At 55.6% G+C, this 17789-nt stretch overlaps 1 protein-coding gene across 8 annotated transcripts in view; it reads left to right on the top strand.

The window, feature by feature from the left end:
- The window catches only part of SBF1 (SET binding factor 1), a 59304-nt gene that overhangs the window by 27579 nt on the left and 13936 nt on the right, over nt 1-17789 (top strand). For 7 of the 8 annotated variants that reach the window (XM_090127760.1, XM_090127850.1, XM_090127490.1 and 4 more), the window contains exons 3-23: nt 1381-1518; nt 1648-1776; nt 4051-4161; nt 6338-6443; nt 7407-7539; nt 7979-8087; nt 9454-9567; nt 10587-10664; nt 11012-11125; nt 11757-11885; nt 12118-12216; nt 12752-12956; nt 13582-13694; nt 14082-14231; nt 14342-14410; nt 15047-15205; nt 15391-15650; nt 15917-16089; nt 16267-16340; nt 16434-16629; nt 17506-17633. In XM_090127760.1, the coding sequence (XP_089983886.1) occupies nt 1381-1518; nt 1648-1776; nt 4051-4161; nt 6338-6443; nt 7407-7539; nt 7979-8087; nt 9454-9567; nt 10587-10664; nt 11012-11125; nt 11757-11885; nt 12118-12216; nt 12752-12956; nt 13582-13694; nt 14082-14231; nt 14342-14410; nt 15047-15205; nt 15391-15650; nt 15917-16089; nt 16267-16340; nt 16434-16629; nt 17506-17633 (2787 nt within the window). The remainder of the gene's footprint in view (nt 1-1380; nt 1519-1647; nt 1777-4050; nt 4162-6337; nt 6444-7406; nt 7540-7978; nt 8088-9453; nt 9568-10586; nt 10665-11011; nt 11126-11756; nt 11886-12117; nt 12217-12751; nt 12957-13581; nt 13695-14081; nt 14232-14341; nt 14411-15046; nt 15206-15390; nt 15651-15916; nt 16090-16266; nt 16341-16433; nt 16630-17505; nt 17634-17789) is intronic. The other variant, XM_090127421.1, reaches the window with a different exon arrangement.

The following is a 17789-nucleotide window of genomic DNA, read 5'->3' as shown; positions in this document are numbered from 1 at the left end:
GAGTACGAAGGACCTTCATGGAATCACAGAATGATTTGGGTTGGAAGGGGTACTTCATAGAATCATAGAATGATTTGGCTTGGAAACCTTCATGGAATCGTAAAATGATTGCAGTTAGAAGGGACCATTGGATTTCAGAACGGTTTGGGTTGGAAGGGACCTTCATGGAATCATAGAATGTTTTGGATTGGAAGGGATGTTCCTGAAATCATGGAATGATTTGAGTTGGAAGGGACCTTCATGGAATCACAGAATGGTTTGAGTTCGAAGGACCTTGATGGAATCATAGAATGATTTGGGTTGGAAAGGATCTTCATAGGATCACAGAATGTGTTGAGTTGAAAGGGACCTTTATAGGATCACACAATGGGTTGAATTGGAAGGGACCTTCATAGAGTCACAGAATGGTTTGAGTTCGAAGGACCTTAATGGAATCATAGAATGATTTGGGTTGGAAAGGATCTTCATAGGATCACAGAATGTGTTGAGTTGAAAGGGACCTTTATAGGATCACACAATGGGTTGAATTGGAAGGGACCTTCATAGAGTCACAGAATGGTTAGGGTTCTGTAGGGTTGATTCTGGGAACTTCAGAGATTCTATGGTGGTTTGGCAGAAGGATCTGGATAGGTGGGATCGATGTTGCGTAGCAGTCAGTGAGGCCAAATGAGAGGTGTGACATTTGGAGGGATCCAACAGCCCTGTGTAGCACTACAGGCTTGGGGCAGCAGGGCTGCCTTGTGCTATGTCAGAGTAGAGCTGGATGTGTGTCCTGGAGTAGATAGAGTGTGATTATGGGGCACGGAGAGCGGCCAAGGGTTTCAGAACTGCAGTAGGTTAGAAACTGCTTCACTCACCGAGGGCTGGAGCTGACATTGGGGCCATCCTGTCCCTGCTGCCCTGTTTTCAACCTCCCTCCTGTCACCCTGCTCTCAGAAACCGCTGTTATTCTGCTCTTCCCATGGAGTCCCGAGAACATCAGGGAATTTTCCAGCGCTCACCAACCCAATGCAGATGCTGAGAAGGGGAAGGGCAGGAAAATCCCTTGAGATTTGGAAACCACGTGAGAAGTTCTGGGGCTGGAATTACCCACAGGCACTCGGGAAGTCCCCAGGAAGCAGTGAAGCACTGTGGGGCTGCATTGGCAATGCGAGGAGTGCCACCTCCCGGAGCATCGTGCCCTGCTTTGGGCTGGGTTAAATCTACTCCCTGAGGTTAATGTGGGGCTGTGCTTGGGCTTTAAGAGAAATACAGTTGCTAACATACTGATGCTTTAGCCCTGCAGCACCCAGCCCCACTTTTCCTGCAGCAGTAGAGGGGCATGGGGCAACGTGCAGCCCCATCCACACTGCTGACCCAATCCCCTGCCCTGTCTCGCAGTTCTGCCAGCCCAGTGGTTGGCAGCTGTTCACAGAGAGGAACCCCCCCACCTTCTTCGTGGCTGTGCTGACCGACATCAACTCAGAGAGGCACTACTGCGCCTGCTTCACCTTCTGGGAGGCTGTGGAAAGCACACAGGTACAGTGGGTGTGGGGCTGGGAAAGGGGTGGGGGCTTCTCTGGGTGTCCCCTTGGTGGAAAAACCTGGGATTAAGGATTGGGAAGGGTGTCTGTGCCTGAGCTGGAGCTGATATCTGTGTCTCCACAGCCTCAAAGCCACACCAGGAATGGAGAGGAGGAGGAAGAGGAATCGGCTTCTCCCGTCCAACCAGCACAGCTCTTTGCTCCCAAGAGCCTGGTGCTGGTGTCCAGGCTGGATCATGCCGAGGTGTTCAGGGTGAGTGCATGGGGCAAAGGGAAGCAGTGAGCAGCCCCAGCATGGAGCTGGCAGTGCTGGGAGCAGCTGGCAGCTCAGCACGGGGCCAACTCTGCACCCAGCGTTGCAGAACTGCACAGCCACCCAATTCTGTAAATGCAACACCCGTGAAGAACAGCCCGTTCCTTTGGGGACCTTTATCTCTGCCACCTTTGTTTTCTCCCAACTCACTGCGTTATGTGGCTGTGACAGGTTTGGGAGGGCACAAGCTGCTTGCAGGTGGCACCAGCTGCCTTGCACTGCTGCTTGTGGTCCATGGGATCCAAAGGAGGAGTCCATCTGGAGCATACAGAAGACTTGCTGCTAGCCTGGGTGCTGGCTGAGCACCCCATGTGGAAGAGGACAGCTCCATCACACTTCTCCCCATTCTCCTTGTTTCCCTCCCACTGTGGGGTATTGCTTCTGGGCAGCTGCTTGGAGCTCTTGCTCTTAGCCTGTCCCAGAGTGGGGTGTTCCATCAGGGTATTCGGCCACTGGGATTGAGGACTGTCAGGGAATAATGTCACCCCTTCTGTTACAAATGTCAGGCTTCACAGGATGCCCCAATCTTCAGCCTAAAGCTGCAAACTTCAGGCTTTCTAGAAGGGACATCCTATGGGGATGACTGCTCCCACCCCAGCTCAGGCACAGGGTAGCTGGAGAGGGGTGCCAAGGACCACTTCCAGGTGGGGGTTAGAGATCAGAGAAATATAGAACCATTCAGGTTGGAGAAGAGCTCTGAGATCACCAAGTCCAACCCCAACCCACTGTGCTCACTGACCATGTCCCCACGTGCCCCATCCCCACATTTATTGAATACGCCTAGGGATGGGGACTCCCCCACTGCCCTGGGCAGTCTGTACCAGTCCTTGACTGCTCTTTGGGGAAGAAATGTTCCCAATACCCAACCTGATGTCCAGGAATGGAGGCTGCATGGCCTCTGGGCAGCCTGTGCAGTGCTCTGGCACTGAACTATAACACAGTGCTGTGTGTGTAGGTAGAATCACAGAATCATGGAATGTTTCTGGTTTGGATGGGACCTTTGTAGACTCATGGAATCATGGAATGGGTTGAGTTGGAGAGGACCTTCATAGAGTCACAGAATGGTTGGGGCTGGAGGGACCCTCTGAAAGCCACCAGGTCGGTGTCTGTGTTGTGCTGAGCACTGCCCGTCTGGACACAGTGCTCCTTCCGTCCCCCAGCTTGTACTGATGGTGGGGGTTGCTGGGAGGTGTCTGACCATGAGTTGGGCCCATGTTGGCTGATAAGTGGTCACAAAGCAGCAAGTGAGAGCAGTGAGACTGACAAGGGAACATGTGAGCAGCGGAGATCTTGGATCATGAGTCCATTTCCCTTATTGTGAGCAGTTCGTTAGATGGCATCGCCACCTCTGGTTGGGGTTTGCCTCTGCAGAGCTGAGATGCTCTGACATGCACAGCTTGTTTGGGGTTGGAGGGCAAAGCCAGGTGAGCCAGGCTGTTGTGGGGAAAAACAGCTCATGCTTGGGGATGATTTTGGCTGAAATTGGGTCATCTGGTTTATTGCAAGAGAAAGACATTTCCCCCAGAGGTTTGTTCCCAGTGGTTCCCAGCCCTTGTTATTTCACCAGTGTGGGGCACTTGGGATCAGTGGGCACATGGGAGGTGGGTTGGGATCAGGCTGGGTGTTCTCAGGGGTCTTTTCAAATCTTCATGGTTGTGTGGTTCTGTGATTTCTTGCTGATGTGGGGAGATGGTTTGAAGAGAAAAAGCAGAGGGTGCCTTGAAGAGAGATTCCTCAAATTCTTGATTAATCTGGGTGTTCCAGCAGCCAATCCATGTCCCAGAGGACATGCTGCTGGACACTGCCCCGTGATGCATCCTGTGCTGGTGCTGATGCTGGCTCTCAGTGGAGAGGAATCAGTGCCCAACCCTCGGAGAGAAATGGCTCCTTCCTTCATGCCCTGTGTTTGAGGCTTTGAGTGGGACCTGATGCAGACCTGCAGGGACCAGGAATCTCCTTCTGCTCATGCTGACCCAGTGGGGATGGCGGGGAGGGTCAGTGTTGCTGGCTGGAGGCAGAGTGCGTGCTGTATACCCCATCCCTGCTGGGAAGGGCTGAGAGGGAGAGGTTGGAGGAAAGACCTGAAGCACTGCAGCCAGGAGCCATGGCTGTGCTCCTTCTTGGGGACAGGCACTGGGCAGCGTGGTGCTGCTGGGGACCAGGAGGTGGCTGTTCCTGCAGCAACGCTAAGCCACACTGTGCTTCCCTCTGCAGAACAGCCTGGGCTTGATCTACACCATCTACGTGGATGGGCTGAACGTTTCCCTGGAGAACGTCATTGGGAACTTGTTGACGTGCACCATCCCCATCACCGGTGGAGCCCAGGTGGGTGCCTCCCAACCTCCCTGCACTGCCTCGTTCCCAGCCCCATGGCATGGGGCAGAGCCATGCTGCGTGGCTGTGTTCTGCTCCTGCCTGCCTGACCCTCCTGCAGGCAGCAGCTCGCTGCACCAGCTGCTGGGGGACTGCTGCATGCCCTGCTGCTGGCAGGGCCTGGCTTGTGCAGGCAGCACCTTTCCAAGTGCTGTAGAGCAGAACAATGCAGCTCCATCAGCTGGAGCAGCTCAGCCCCTAGGGCAGCTGAGAGCACCTCGCCGTGGGTCAGCAGCTTTGTTCCTTCTCCCTCCACCCCTTCCTGGGAGCTGCGTAGATCAGTTCATGCTGTGCAAATCCCTGCTGTGGTCTGTGGTCTCCCTGCATCAGAGAGGTCCTGCTGCTCTTCTTGGGCCCATCTGAGCGCAAGGAACACTGCTCTGGGTCAACAGGCATAGGCTGTGCATGTCTGTGGTCCCAAGGTTTGAGCACAGACTTAGATAGGAAAGACATTTGGGGCATAGGTAAATGGATGAAACATTGGCTGTGTCTTCAGAGCACTTGGAACGAGTGGCATGTGTTTCAGTGTTCAGGTAGTCCTAAAACAGAGGAGCAGTACTGAGTGTCTCCCATCCTGAAGACACTGATGCTTTTTCACACTCCTCTGTCCAAACTTCCCAAGCTTTCTGAGCATTAAACATTAAAGCAGCACAGCAGTTGAGTTCTCACTTAGATATCATACCTGACTCTTGGAAAAGAAGGCACAAAATGAGGTTGATAGCTTCTGGTTCTGGTGTGGAAGGTGCTCCTGCTCCAGGAGGGCAGCAGGTGGATGAGTGATGGAGATGGGAGAGGTGGGCAGCTCCCAGGCAGACCCTCTCACAGAAGATGTTTGAAGACAGCAGCACAGCCCCTCTGGAGTTGTTCTGCCACACTAACACTTGGAAGGCAGCTGCAGAGGTGGCATGTGTCCCTGCACTCAGCCAAAGGCAGCACTCAGGGGGAAGGAGCCTGGCAGCACTGCAGCTCTGTGCCTGCAGGCAGAGGCTCTCACTGCCAGCCCTGTGACCCCAAGGGGGTTTTTGCTCCCTGGCTATTGATTTGGGTGCTTTGTGCCAGGCACAGACTATGCTCTCAGGCTGACCTTGTGCTGACCAGAGCTCCAGGGCAGTGCTGGCCCTGGGGCTGGCTGCCAGTCACACCTGGTGCTCTGGAGAAGCAGGTGAGCCATCACTGAGCCCATGGCCGTGCCTGGCTGGGTGCAGGCACCCAACAACATCCCAACTCATCTGGTTCCTCCCAGCTGGAGCTCGCACACAGCTGGAGGAAGGCAGTGAGCTGTGCTTTGGGCACTGCCATTTGTCACCTCCCTATTTTGGCAGAATCCATCTGTGCCATGGGGACACACAGCACCCTGCGGGGAGGACGGTGTGTTGATGGCACTCCCCTCCCTGTGCTTTCCCTCTGCTCCCGCTGTGTCCAAATGCTCTTTCTCAGTGTGGTGGTGGCTGCTTTGCTTTGTCTGTGTGCACCTCTCCTCCTCTGAGAGCTCTGCTCCCCGCTTTGTGCCTCTGTCCCCCCTGTGTTTGTGCCTTTCTAACCGACTGTGCTATCTTTGTCTGTCTCTATCTCAGCCTGACGCGGACGACGAAGCAGTGGTACGCACACCTTTTCTTTCTGGGGTCTGTGTCCTCGTTAGCCCCCTTTCTTCTTCCTGTCAAAGGGTCATGCAAGCAGCTCTGGTGCTGCCACATCCATGGGGCTGGTTCCTGCCCCATGGCATTGCTTCCCCATGGTTAGGAGGCTCGGCTTGCTGCTCGGGTGCAGCTCAGGGTGCTGACTCTGTCCGGCCAGAAGCCTTTATTGGGAGCAGCCCCCTGAGCCCACAGGGCTGAGCAGGGAGATGGGGCACATGGCCAAACCTACTGCAGAGCAGCGCAGCCCTGGAGAAGTGCTCGTTGAGCCGGTGCTGCCCTCGTGTCTCTGGAGGGAGGCCGAGGACCTGCAGGCATCCCAGTGCTGTGGTTTGGAGAAAAACTGCCCAGGAAAAGAAGAGATGAGGCTGTGCCCGCTGTGCTCCAGCCCTGTCCTGGGGGGCACGGGGCTGCTTCTTGGGCACTGTGGTCCTGGGTCCTCGTGCTGGCGCCGTGCTGAGTGCCTCCCCATCACCTCCTGCATTCTCTTGCAGCGGACGATCTCGCTGGGTGCAGGGGACAGGCAGGTGATCCAGACACCCATCAATGACTCTCTTCCCGTCAGCAGCTGCAGTGTGGCTCTGCTCTTCCAGCAGCTCGGTGAGACTTTTCCCCACACCTCCTTCCCAGCAGGTCCAGCACCAAAAACAGCCCAGGGCTCAGCTCCAATTGCACACCACTGGAGAGAGCTACCCCTGCTCTGCCCTCCTGCACGGGGCAGCAGTGTGCTAGCAGTGGGTAGGGGCAGAGGTTGTAGAATCACTGAATCACAGCATGGCCTGGGATGGAAGGGACCTTGTAGATCATAAAGCCATAGAGTAGCTGGGTTGAAAAGGTCCTTATAGATCATAGGGTCATAGAATGGTTGGGTTGGAAGGGACCTTATAAATCATAGAGCCATGGAGTAGTTGAGTTGAAAGGGTCCTTACAGATCATAGGATCACAGAATGATTGGATTGGAAAGGACCTTATAGATTATAGATTCATAGAGTAGTTGGGTTGAAAGGGACCTTATAGATTATAGATCCATAGAGTAGTTGGGTTGAAAGGGACCTTACAGATCATAGGGTCATAGAATGATTGGATTGGAAGGGACCTTATAGATCATTGAGCCGTGAGATGGTTGGGTTGGAAGGGACCCCTCAGCTCTACCCCTGCCCTGGGCTGGATCCCCCCCCAAGCTTAGGCTGCTTAGGGCCCCATCCATGGCCTTGGGCATCTCCAGTGATGGGGCACCCACAGCTCTGGGCAGCAGTGCCAGAGCTGCCTCTGGGTGAAGCAGTTCCCCCATATCTGACCCCATTTTCCCCTCTTCCAGTTTAAAGCCATTCCCCCATGTCCCATTGCTCTCTGTGTACAGAGCTGCCCTTGCCCTCCTCTTGTGTGTCAGCTCCTTCAAGCATTGAAGGCTGCAGTGAGGTCTCCAAGTGCCTTTCCAAGGGATGGGGCTCCATGGGTGCGCCCCTGGAGGGTGTCAACTCCTCTGCTGTGCTTGTGAGGATCTGTCCCAGAGCACAGGAGGGGAACCCTCTTTCTGAGCACTGCTCTCTCCCTTCTCCCCAGGCATCACCAATGTGCTGTATCTCTTCTGTGCAGCACTCACTGAGCACAAGATCCTGTTTCTCTCCAGCAGCTACCAGCGGCTCACTGATGCCTGCCGGGCTCTCCTTGCACTTATGTTCCCCCTTAAGTACAGGTGAGAGATGAGCCTCAAGCCTCAGATTGAGCTGGAGCACTACCTGGGCTAACACTCCTTTCTCCATAATTACCTGGGCAGTAATTATTTGTGCTGTACACATTGCTGGTGCAGGGTGGGCACTGTGAAGGGTGTGCGTGGCTGCTCTCAGAGCTCCTTCCCTGGAGCCTTTTCTGTGTGTCACTGCATCATTGAGCCATAGAGTGGCTGGGTTGAAAGGGACCTTGTAGATCATAGAGCTACTGAATGGTTGGGCTGGAAGGATCCTTAAAGATCACAGAAGCATGGAATGATAGAATGGTTGGGTTGGAAGGGTGTTGGTGACCGGGAGAGTGCTGTGGGCATGGTGCTGGGCTGTGCTCCCCCAGGAGGGCAGGGAGCAGATGCTAGGTCCTGGCAGGGCTCAGCTGGCTGCAGCAATGCTCATCTCTTGTTGCAGTTTCACGTACGTACCCATCCTGCCTGCACAGCTCCTGGAGGTACTGAGCACGCCGACACCCTTCATTATCGGGGTCCACTCCATCTTTCAGTCGGAGACACAAGAGCTGGTGAGACCCCATGAGCTGGCAGCAAGGGAAGCAATGAGATCACAGAACTCAGAGCCATGGGGGTGGGAAGGGACCTGTGCAGCTCCCCCAGTGCAGTGTCCCCATGCAGCTCCCCCCAGCAGCTGTACGCAGTGTCCAGCAGGTTTGGATCTCTGCACAGAAGGAGACTCCCCCACCTCTCTGGGCAGCTGTGCCAGGGTTCTGCCACCCTCACAGCACAGAGCTCTTCCTCACACTCAGAACTCCCTGGGCTCCAGTCTGTGCCCTCTGCCCCTTGTCCTGGTGCTGGGCACCACCAAACACAGCCTGCCCCCTCCTTCTTACCCCCACTCTTCAGATATCCACCAGCACTGCTCAGACTCCCCTCAGCCTTCTCTCCTCCATGTGCACAGCCCCAGGGCTCTCAGCCTGCCCCCATCAGGAACTGCTCCAAGCCCCCACCATCTCTGCACCCTCAGCTGGTCTCTCTCCAGCAGTTCCCAGTTTGCCTGGAACTGGGGAGCCCCACACTGGACACAGTGCTGCAGCTTGTCCCCACAGTGCAGAGCAGAGGGCAGGAGCAGCTCCCTGCCCTACTGGCCACGCTCTGTGCAATGCACTCCAGGGTCCCATTGGGCCAGCAGGACACACTGCTGGCTCATGGTCAGCTTGCTGTCCACCAGGATCCCCAGGTCTTTCCCTACAGAGCTCCTTTACAGCAGCTCAGCCCCCAGCCTGTCCCGATGTGAGCAGCCACATCTCAAGCCCCGCTTCGGGCAGCAGCTGAGCACTCAGCTCATGCTCATGGTGCTGTGCTGGCTGCCAGCTTGGGCTGTGCTCCAGGATGGCTGGGGCTGCTCTGCCTGGGTCAGGTCTCTTTTCCATGCCACAGCAGCTGGGTTAACTGAGGATTTGATTTTGAAGCTCAGCTGGCAGCATTGGTCCAAGAAGCTGTGCTGGCACTTCAGCCTGACAGACTTCAGTGTAGAAACTGAATGAAATGAAAGCATAATGAGCCTGATCTCAACTGAAACAAGCTTTTGTGCAACCTTCTGAGCAAACTGAACAGCGCCGTTCTGGTGAAGCAGGAAGGAGTCTGTGCTGAGGCTGATGTCAGTGTGTTCCCTGTGAGAGCTCACCCAGCTTGTGGTCTCCATGGCAGGCAGTGATGGGAACCCCTTACAGTTCATCTATCACAAGTGTTTGTGTATTTAATAGATAAGAGAAAATAGCTGCTGAGGGCTGGAATGCTTGAGCTTGCAGTGGGCAGAGAGGAGACAGATTGTTGTTCCCCACATCCCCTCTTTGGCTCTTTTCTCTGTGAGCTCACCATTACCAGTGTGGGCCATGGCTTGGCATTGTCTCACTCCTGTCTCACCCCTTTCAGCTGGATGTTGTTATCGCAGACCTGGATGGGGGCACAGTGAATGTCCCTGAGTGTGTGCACATCTCCCTGCTCCCTGAGCCTCTCCTTCAGCAGACCCGTGAAGCCCTCTCCATGGTAAGTACCACAGCTGGGCTCTCCCAGCAGTTCCTGTGTTGAACTGGGAAGCTCAGCACTGGGCATAGTGCTGCAGCTGTGCTCTCCCCAGGGCAGAGCAGAAGGGAGGAGCTCCTTGTCCTGTTGGCCATGCTCTATGCAATGCACCCTGGGCTCCCATTGTCCTTCTTGGCCACCTGGGCACACTGCTGGCTCATGGTCAATGTGTGGTCAACTGTTGGCCACGAGGACACCCAAGTCCTCCACAGAGCTCCTTTAAAGCACCTCTTTGTAATGCATTCCAGGGTCCCATTATCCTTCTTGGCCACGAAGGCACACTGCTGGCTCCTGGTCAGCTTTTGGTCAACTGTTGGTCAACCATTGGTCAGCTGTTGGTTGACCACAACACCATTGGCCTCCCTGGCCACCAGGGCACAGTGCTGCCTCATGGTCATCCTGTTGGCCATGGTGGCCCTCTGGTGCACGGCTGTGCTTTGGGGGTTCAACTGCCAAAGGTTTCTGGGAATCAGGTGGCTGGGTTCCAGCCCTCGGGCAGGAAGCAGCTGCAGCCCTGAAGCTGCTTTGCTGGCTGTGAGAGCATTCCCAGGCTGCTGGCTCTGCAGAGTGGGTGCTGGGACAGTGCAGCCAAACAGCAGCTGGAGAGAATCAGAATTATAGAATTGTAGAATGGTAGTGTGGGAAGGGACTGCAGAGACTCCCAGCCCCAGTCCTACCATGGGCTGGGTGCCCCCCACCAGCTCACGCTGCTCAGGACCCCATCCATGGCACCTGCAGGGATGGGACATCTATGCTGCTTTCAGGGCAGGCTGTGTCAGGGCCTCACACACTGTACCTGGCTGTGGGCAGCCCCTGGCATGGCAGAAGCCTTTCCCATAGCTACCAGTTGCTGCAAGTCTGTCCCTGGGCCCCTCAGAACACATTTGTGGGTCCTGCTGAGCTTCTGGGGAACGCAGCTTCATATTTCCCAACTGTGAGCACAGATCCCCAGGGCCTGAAATATGCCTTGTGCCTATCTGCAGGTCTTGGACCCGGAGCTGGAGGTGGCAGATCTGGCATTCCCCCCTTCTACGATTTCTGCTTCATCTCTCAAAATGCAGGTGGGTAAATGGGGGCAACACAGGGCCTCGAGAAGCAGAGAGCCCAGGCACAAGGCTGCCATCCCTGCCAGGCACCCAGCACCCTGCTCTGGGATGGGAGCTCCACAAGTAGCCACAGGGTTACAAGAGCTCCTCACAGGGCTACAAGGGCATCCTGCATGCATGCGATCTCAGAGATGCTGGGAAGGGGAGAGCACTGGAAATCTATCTCCCACCTCCTCTATTCTTTAGAAGGTCCCTGAGTTTCCTTCCCTGCTCAGCAGAGGCTGATCCTGACACGTGATTGTGATCCCTTTGCCCCGTGAGCCCTTTGTCCTCCTGACTGCACTGTCCATCCCTTTGCACAGGACAAGGAGATCCGGGCTGTCTTCCTTCGCTTGTTTGCACAGCTGCTGCAGGGCTATCGTTGGTGTCTGCACATCATCCGCATCCATCCTGAACCCGTCATCCGCTTCCACAAGGTATGGCCTGGATGTGGGCATGGGCCTGGCCTTGCTCCCAGCATTGGTGCTGGGAGGGGGCCAGCATAGAGCAGGATCGCACTCCTACAGCATCTCTGCTCCAAGGTCTCATGGCCACATCGCAGAACAGCTCTTCACACTGCCCCGCGTGGCCGTGGGATGACTCTTTTTGTAGTGGGTTGCACTGAGGTCAGGGAGAGAGAATGCGTGGAAAGGGTCACATAAATATAGCTGTGTCTGGAAGTAAAGTCTCGTGCTTCCAGCAGGTGATTTCTGCACCACTGCCAGCTCCACCTGCATCCCTTGTTTGTCCTTGAGTGTCCCAAGGTTGTGTGGGTCAGATACCGTTTCCCTGTTTATGCCCGAGCACAGTGCAGCTGGGGCTGTGTCTGGGCTGAGCCACGGCTTTTCCCCATGCCTGGAGACAGGAAGCAAGACCCGGGGAGAGGAAACAGCAGCGCCTTGGGGCTGTTGGCAAAGCCAAGGCAGGAGAGGAGGAAAACATGGGAGGTGTTGGGGTTCTGTGGAGGAAACCTAACGCAGCAGAAGGCAACGGGAGCAGAGGGATGCAAGCTCAGCGTGGCCGTGGCATCAGCTCCTGTCCTGATGGTACCGTGCTTCCCTCTTGCAGGCAGCCTTCCTGGGGCAGAGGGGGCTGACAGAGGATGACTTCCTCACCAAGGTGCTGGAGGGCATGGCCTTTGCTGGCTTTGTGACAGAGCGGGGAGCCCCGTACCGCTCCATTGACCTCTTCGATGAGGTGAGCGCTCCTCTGGGGCTGGGGGCTGCTGGGGATGAGGGATGGAGGCTGCTGGGGATGGAGGTTGGGAGCTGCTGGGGATGGGGGCTGCTGAGGATGGAAGATGGAGGCTATTGGGGATGAAGGCTGCTGGGGATGGGGGTGGAGGCTGCTGGGGACAGAGCCAGGGAATCGTAGGATGCTGGATCCTGCCCAGCAGGCAGCTGCTCCTCTCACCCATCTCTTCTTCCAGCTTGTTGCTTATGAAGTGAAGCGCATGCGTGCAGAAGAGGGGAACAAGCAGAAAATATTGCGGCACATTAAGGAGCTGGCAGAGAAACTTTACAAAAATGTGAGTGCAGGAGGGGAACCTGCTCTGACGGGAGGGCTGGGAGAACTTGGCTGAGAGCCCATGTCCATCTGTCCTTCCTCCACTCATGTTACTGTAACTGGTGCTGGAAACACTGTTATGGAAACTGCTGCTGGACCCCAGGGTGTCTGCCTGGCCTCAGCCTCTCCCTCGCTTCCTGAGTGGAGGTATTCCTGTTTTTGGTGGTCTGGGCATTAGTTACTTCCTTCCGCTTGTTCTGGAGCAGCTGCTGCCCATGCTGACTGGCTTAGGGTGCCCTTAGCCATCCCAGCCCTGTGCTCCTGAGGGCTTTTTGCTCTTTGCTGTGTGCTCAGCATGCTGTCCCTGCGGCTCCTGAGAGCAGAGTATGATGGTACTGTGTGCCGACAGCCTGCCCTCAGCACTGCAAGGTTCTGGGGGCTGCAAAGTGCTGCTGGGAGAGGAGAGGAGCACAGGCTGCTGTGAGATGCCCCTGTGAGCCTGTGGGGTGATGCACGACTTCCTCGTGGCTGAAAAGAAACTCTCTTTGCTCTGCCAGGAGAACCCATACCCTGCCGTGACCATGCACAAGGTGCAGAAGCCCACGGAAGGCTGTCATCTGCGCCTGCACCAGAAGCCCTTCCCACGTTTGGATGAAGGCACAGTGCAGTGGATCATTGATCAGGCCACAGCCAAGCTACAGACAGCTCCTCCAGCTGTGAAAGCAGAGAAGAAGTGCATGGTGCCCTCAGGCCCCCCCATTGGTACGTGTGCTCAGACCCACCTCATCCTTCTCTCCTCCATGTGCACAGCCTTGGGGCTCTCAGCCTGTCCCCAGCAGGAGGTGCTCCAGGCCCCCACCATCTCTGCACCCTCAGCTGGGCTCTTCCCAGTCTGCCTGGAACTGGGGAGTCCCACACTGGGTGCAGTGCTGATTAGAAGGCAGGAGCACCTCCCTGCCCTGCTGGCCATCTTCTGTGCCACGCATTGGCCTTCTGAGCCACCAGGGCATACTGCTGGCTCATGATCAGCGTGTGGTCAGTCATGGGTCAGCCTGTTGAAGCCCTAAGTTCTTCTCTACAGAGCCCTTTTGCAGCAGCTCAGCCCCAGTCTGTCCTAATGCTGTAGTTGTTCCTCCCCAGGTGCAGGACTCTATTCTTGCCCTTGTACTTTTGAGTAGTGCCATCATCTCAGCATCACTCTCCCCATTAACCTCTCCCCTTCTGGCTGCTCAGAGGTCCCTCAGCTCCATCAGTCAGCATGAGAGGACTACTGAAGTCCCATCAGTGTCCTCCACAGCACTGCCTGTGTGGAGCATTGGGGCACCCATTCTTCCACCTCCTGGGCTGAATCCCTGCCCTGCCTGAACCACATTGCTTCTCTCTCCAGCAGCCATCATGGAGCGTAATGGCAATGCCTTGGCCAACAGCGCCCGCCGCCTGGAGGTGGTTCGGAACTGCATCACCTATGTCTTTGAGAACAAAATGTTAGAAGCCAAAAAGGTGAGGAGGGCTCCCGAGAAGCAGGCAGCCATCAGCTGGTGGTGAGGGCTCTCTGCTTCTCCTCCATGGCATTCCTTGCTTGTATGCAGATCTCTGCTGGGCAGCTCTGTTTCCATGCCCACATGTCTTCTGGGCACTTCCTTCTTCTTGTGTCCCTGGGTTCTTGGCTGCTCACCCCACTGCAGGGTCTGTCCTGTGGAGGTGGCTGAGCCTGGAGCTCAGGGGCTGTGCTACAGCTACCCAGATGCTGTGGACCATGCTGCTTTGATCCATGTGTGACAGCACAGTGTCAGCCAACACAGCCAGGGCGGGGTGCCCCTCCTGCACCTCTCCTTGGGGGCTGACCCTGACTTCAGGAGCTCATCTGGTCCCCATCTTTCCCTGCAGTTATTTCCTGCTGTGCTGCGTGCCATGAAAGGTCGAGCAGCCCGTCATTGCCTGACCCAGGAGCTGAATCTGCACGTGCAGCAGAACCGTGCCGTGCTGGACCACCAGCAGTTCGACTTCATCGTCCGTATGATGAACTGCTGCTTGCAGGTAGGGAAGGAGAGCATCACCCAGTGTGGGAGAAAGTGTGGGGTGGGGGTGGGAGCAGACCTGGGCATCCTGAAGTGGATCCTCCTGGTAAGCTCTGCTCTTTTCCCCAGGACTGCACGGCCATGGATGAACATGGGATTGCAGCCGCGCTCCTGCCGCTGGTCACCGCTTTCTGCCGAGTGAGTATCTGCAGTGTCCCATGGTCTGGTGTGGTCCTCACAGCCTCAGAACTCCTTGGAGGCTGCATAAACTGGGTCAGGGGCAGATTGTCCCCTTGGTGTTTCTTGGGGTGTGGAATCCTGCCCATGCATGAGCTTGGCCGAGCTGAAACACCTGGGGAAAGCTGCTCAGAACTGGGGGTGCTTTCATGTATCAGTCAGGCTGGGCTACGATCACAGTTATCTGTTAGAAAAACCCTTCTGTATTATCAAATCCAACCACCAAGCTGACCTACCAAGTCCCATCACAAAACTGAGTCCCTTAGTGCTGCGTCTCCACGTCCCTTAAATGTCTGCAGGGATGGAGACTCTACCACAGCCCTGAGCAGCACATTGCAATGCTTGATAAGATTCTGCCTTCCAAAAAGCATCTGTAGCATGAGGCTCTCCTGGGCCCTCAGGATAGGTGCTAAGCAAACCTGAGAAGTGTTTGCAAGGACTGCTTGGAGGAACTGTGGTGCTGGTGTCCCTCCTGTGTGCCAAAGGGCACGCTGCCTTTCCCAGCAGCAGGGGAGAGCAAGAATGATCTGGAGAGGAGAGGCTGGCACAAGAGCTGCGTTCAGATAAAACTCTTCTATCCATCTTCTGCTTCCTCAGAAACTGAGCCCAGGCATCACGCAGTTTGCCTACAGCTGTGTGCAGGAGCACGTGGTGTGGACCAACATCCAGTTTTGGGAAGCTATGTTCTACAGTGATGTGCAGAACCACATCCGAGCCTTGTACCTGGACAGCAGTGAGGAGAACCACACAGACGAGGTGAGTGGGGGCAGCCGGGTTCCTGCAGAGCAGCTGCACGGGGGCAGCTCTCCCCTTATGTCCGTGGGATGGGTGGGGTGCTGGAAGCAGCCCGAGGGACTGCATCCTGGCACTGGGAAAGCCCTGTGAAGGCTGGCAGCTCTCCTGTCCATGCAGACCTCTGACATTCATTCCAACTCCTTCAGGAGAGCACGGAGGAACCCCAAGAAGCCAGGTCTGCCCTTGAGATAGCATCAGAACAGCTGAGGCTGTGGCCTACCATGAGCCGAGAGAAGCAGCAAGAACTGATCCAAAAGGAGGAGAGCACAGTTTTCAGCCAGGCCATCCACTATGCCAACCGCATGAGTTACCTGCTGCTGCCTCTGGACACCAGCAAGAACCGCCTGCTGCGCAGCTCCGGGCTGGGGGATGTGGAGAGTGTCAGCAACAGCTTTGTCACCAACAGGTCAGGAGGGCTGGAGGACTGCAGGGGGAGTGGAGCAGCCCAATCTGGGGACTTGGGGCACCTTGGAGCATCCAGATTATTTGACTTCGAGTAGGGATCGATGCAAGTTACACTGCCCAGGGCAGGAGTGGAAATTCCTTTGGGTTTAGGTTCATCTCAAGAGAAGGATCTCCTTTGGGCTCTCCTGCATGGGCATGGCCCTCCTGCTCTGGGTTAAGGCAATGGAGAGGAACACTCTGAGCTAACTGCTCTCTCTTGCATGGCAGCATCGCTGGCAGCGTGGCCGAGAGCTATGACACGGAAAGTGGATTTGAGGATGCTGAAAGCTCAGATGTGGCCAACTACGTGGTGCGGTTCATCAACCGCTTCGTGGACAAAGTCTGCACTGAGAGCGGAGTCACCAACGAGCACCTGAAGGGGCTGCACGTCATGATCCCTGGTAATGGGCCCTGCAGCAGTGCTGAGGCTGGGAGGCTGCGTGGTTCCAGCGGGGGTCCCTGTCAGCTGCGGGGACTGTATAGGAGGGGCTGTGGAAGAGGCAATGGGGTTGCGAAGAGGTGGAGCCCGGGTGATTTGTGGGACAGCTCATGGTTTCTGACTGCATGTTTGTCCACAGATATTGTGCAGATGCACATAGAGACACTGGATGCTGTGCACAGGGAGAGCAAGAGGCTTCCTCCCATCCAGAAGGTACTGACCTGACGTGCGACGCTTCGGGGGAACGTTCTGGTGCTGTTCTTCCAGTCTTCAGAAGCCTAAACTCCTCATTTTACACCCCTGTAGCCAAAGCTGCTGCGCCCCAACCTCTTGGTGGGTGAGGAGTGTGTGATGGAGGGGCTGCGTGTGTACCTCATGCCCGATGGGCGGGAGGAGGCCGCCGGGGGGAATATTGGTGGTCCACCTCTTCTCCCTGCGGAAGGAGCCATCTTCCTCACCACGTACCGCATCATCTTCAAAGGCACTCCCACAGACCCCTTGGGTAAGGATCATGCATGCACCACATCCTCTGTCTGCATGGGCTGGTGGTGTCTGGGGAGGAGGTGGCCAAAAGACATCCTGAAGCAGTGGCTGCAACTTGCCTTGCTGTAGGAGTCACCTCTGAGGTCCTTGGGTGCAAGACAACAGCGCTGGCTGGTGGCTTTGGGGTTCCTTCCGACCCAACCGTCCTATGGTTCTGTAGTCTGTAAGGTCCCTTCCAACCCAACCATTTTGTCATTCTCTGATCTTCAAGGACTCTTCCAACCCAACCCAACTGTTCTATGATTTTGTGATCTATAAGGTCCCTTCCAGCCCAACAATTCTGTAACTGTCATCTATAAGAACCAATCCAGCCCAACCATTTTGTCATTCTGTGATCTTCAAGGACTCTTCCAATGCAACCCAACTCAACCCAACTGTTCTATGGTGCTGTGATCTATAAGATCCCTTCCAACCCAATCACTCTGTGGCTCTGTTACCTATAAGGACCCATCCAACCCAACCATTTTGTCATTCTGTGATCTTCAAGGACTCTTCCAACCCAACAAAACTCAACCCAACCGTTCTATGGTTCTCTGATCTATAAGGTCCCTTCCAACACAAGCCATTCTATTATTCAGTGGCTGTAATGATTTGTAAGGTACCTTTCAACCCAAGCCATTCTGTGATTCTATGATCTTTAAGACACCCTTCTACCTAAGCCGTTCTGTGATTCTTTGTAGATGATATTTTCATCATGCCCATCATAGGTTGCATCTCCATGGCCTGGCTGTAGTTTCTCTAACCTGATTCTGGCCCTCTCATCCTATGGGACTGTCTGGTGGGGGTGTCTCAGAGTGGCACTGGGATGTGGCTAACCCGTTCCCATTCTACCCAGTGGGGGAGCAGGTGGTGATCCGATCCTTCCCCATCTCCTCGCTGACCAAAGAGAAGAAGATCAACATCCAGGCCCAGGTGGATCAGTTCATCCAGGAGGGCCTGCAGCTGCGCTCGTGCACATTCCAGGTGAGACTGTTTGGGGTGGCAGGGACCAAAGGCAGCCTCAGAGACAGGTGGTGGAACCTGAGGGCTCTTTGCAGAGGAGGGCTGTGAACCTGGTGCAGGACCAGTTGTAGTCCTCTTATAGGAGCAGCATCTTGCTGGTTAACTGGAGGCTGGTTT

The sequence above is a fragment of the Phasianus colchicus genome, chromosome 1, assembly GCF_987193195.1.
Source record: "Phasianus colchicus chromosome 1, bPhaCol1.hap1.1, whole genome shotgun sequence".
NCBI classification, from domain to species: Eukaryota; Metazoa; Chordata; class Aves; order Galliformes; family Phasianidae; genus Phasianus; species Phasianus colchicus.
The sequence above is the reverse complement of the archived record's forward strand: the minus strand, read 5'-3'. Positions and strand labels throughout refer to the sequence as shown.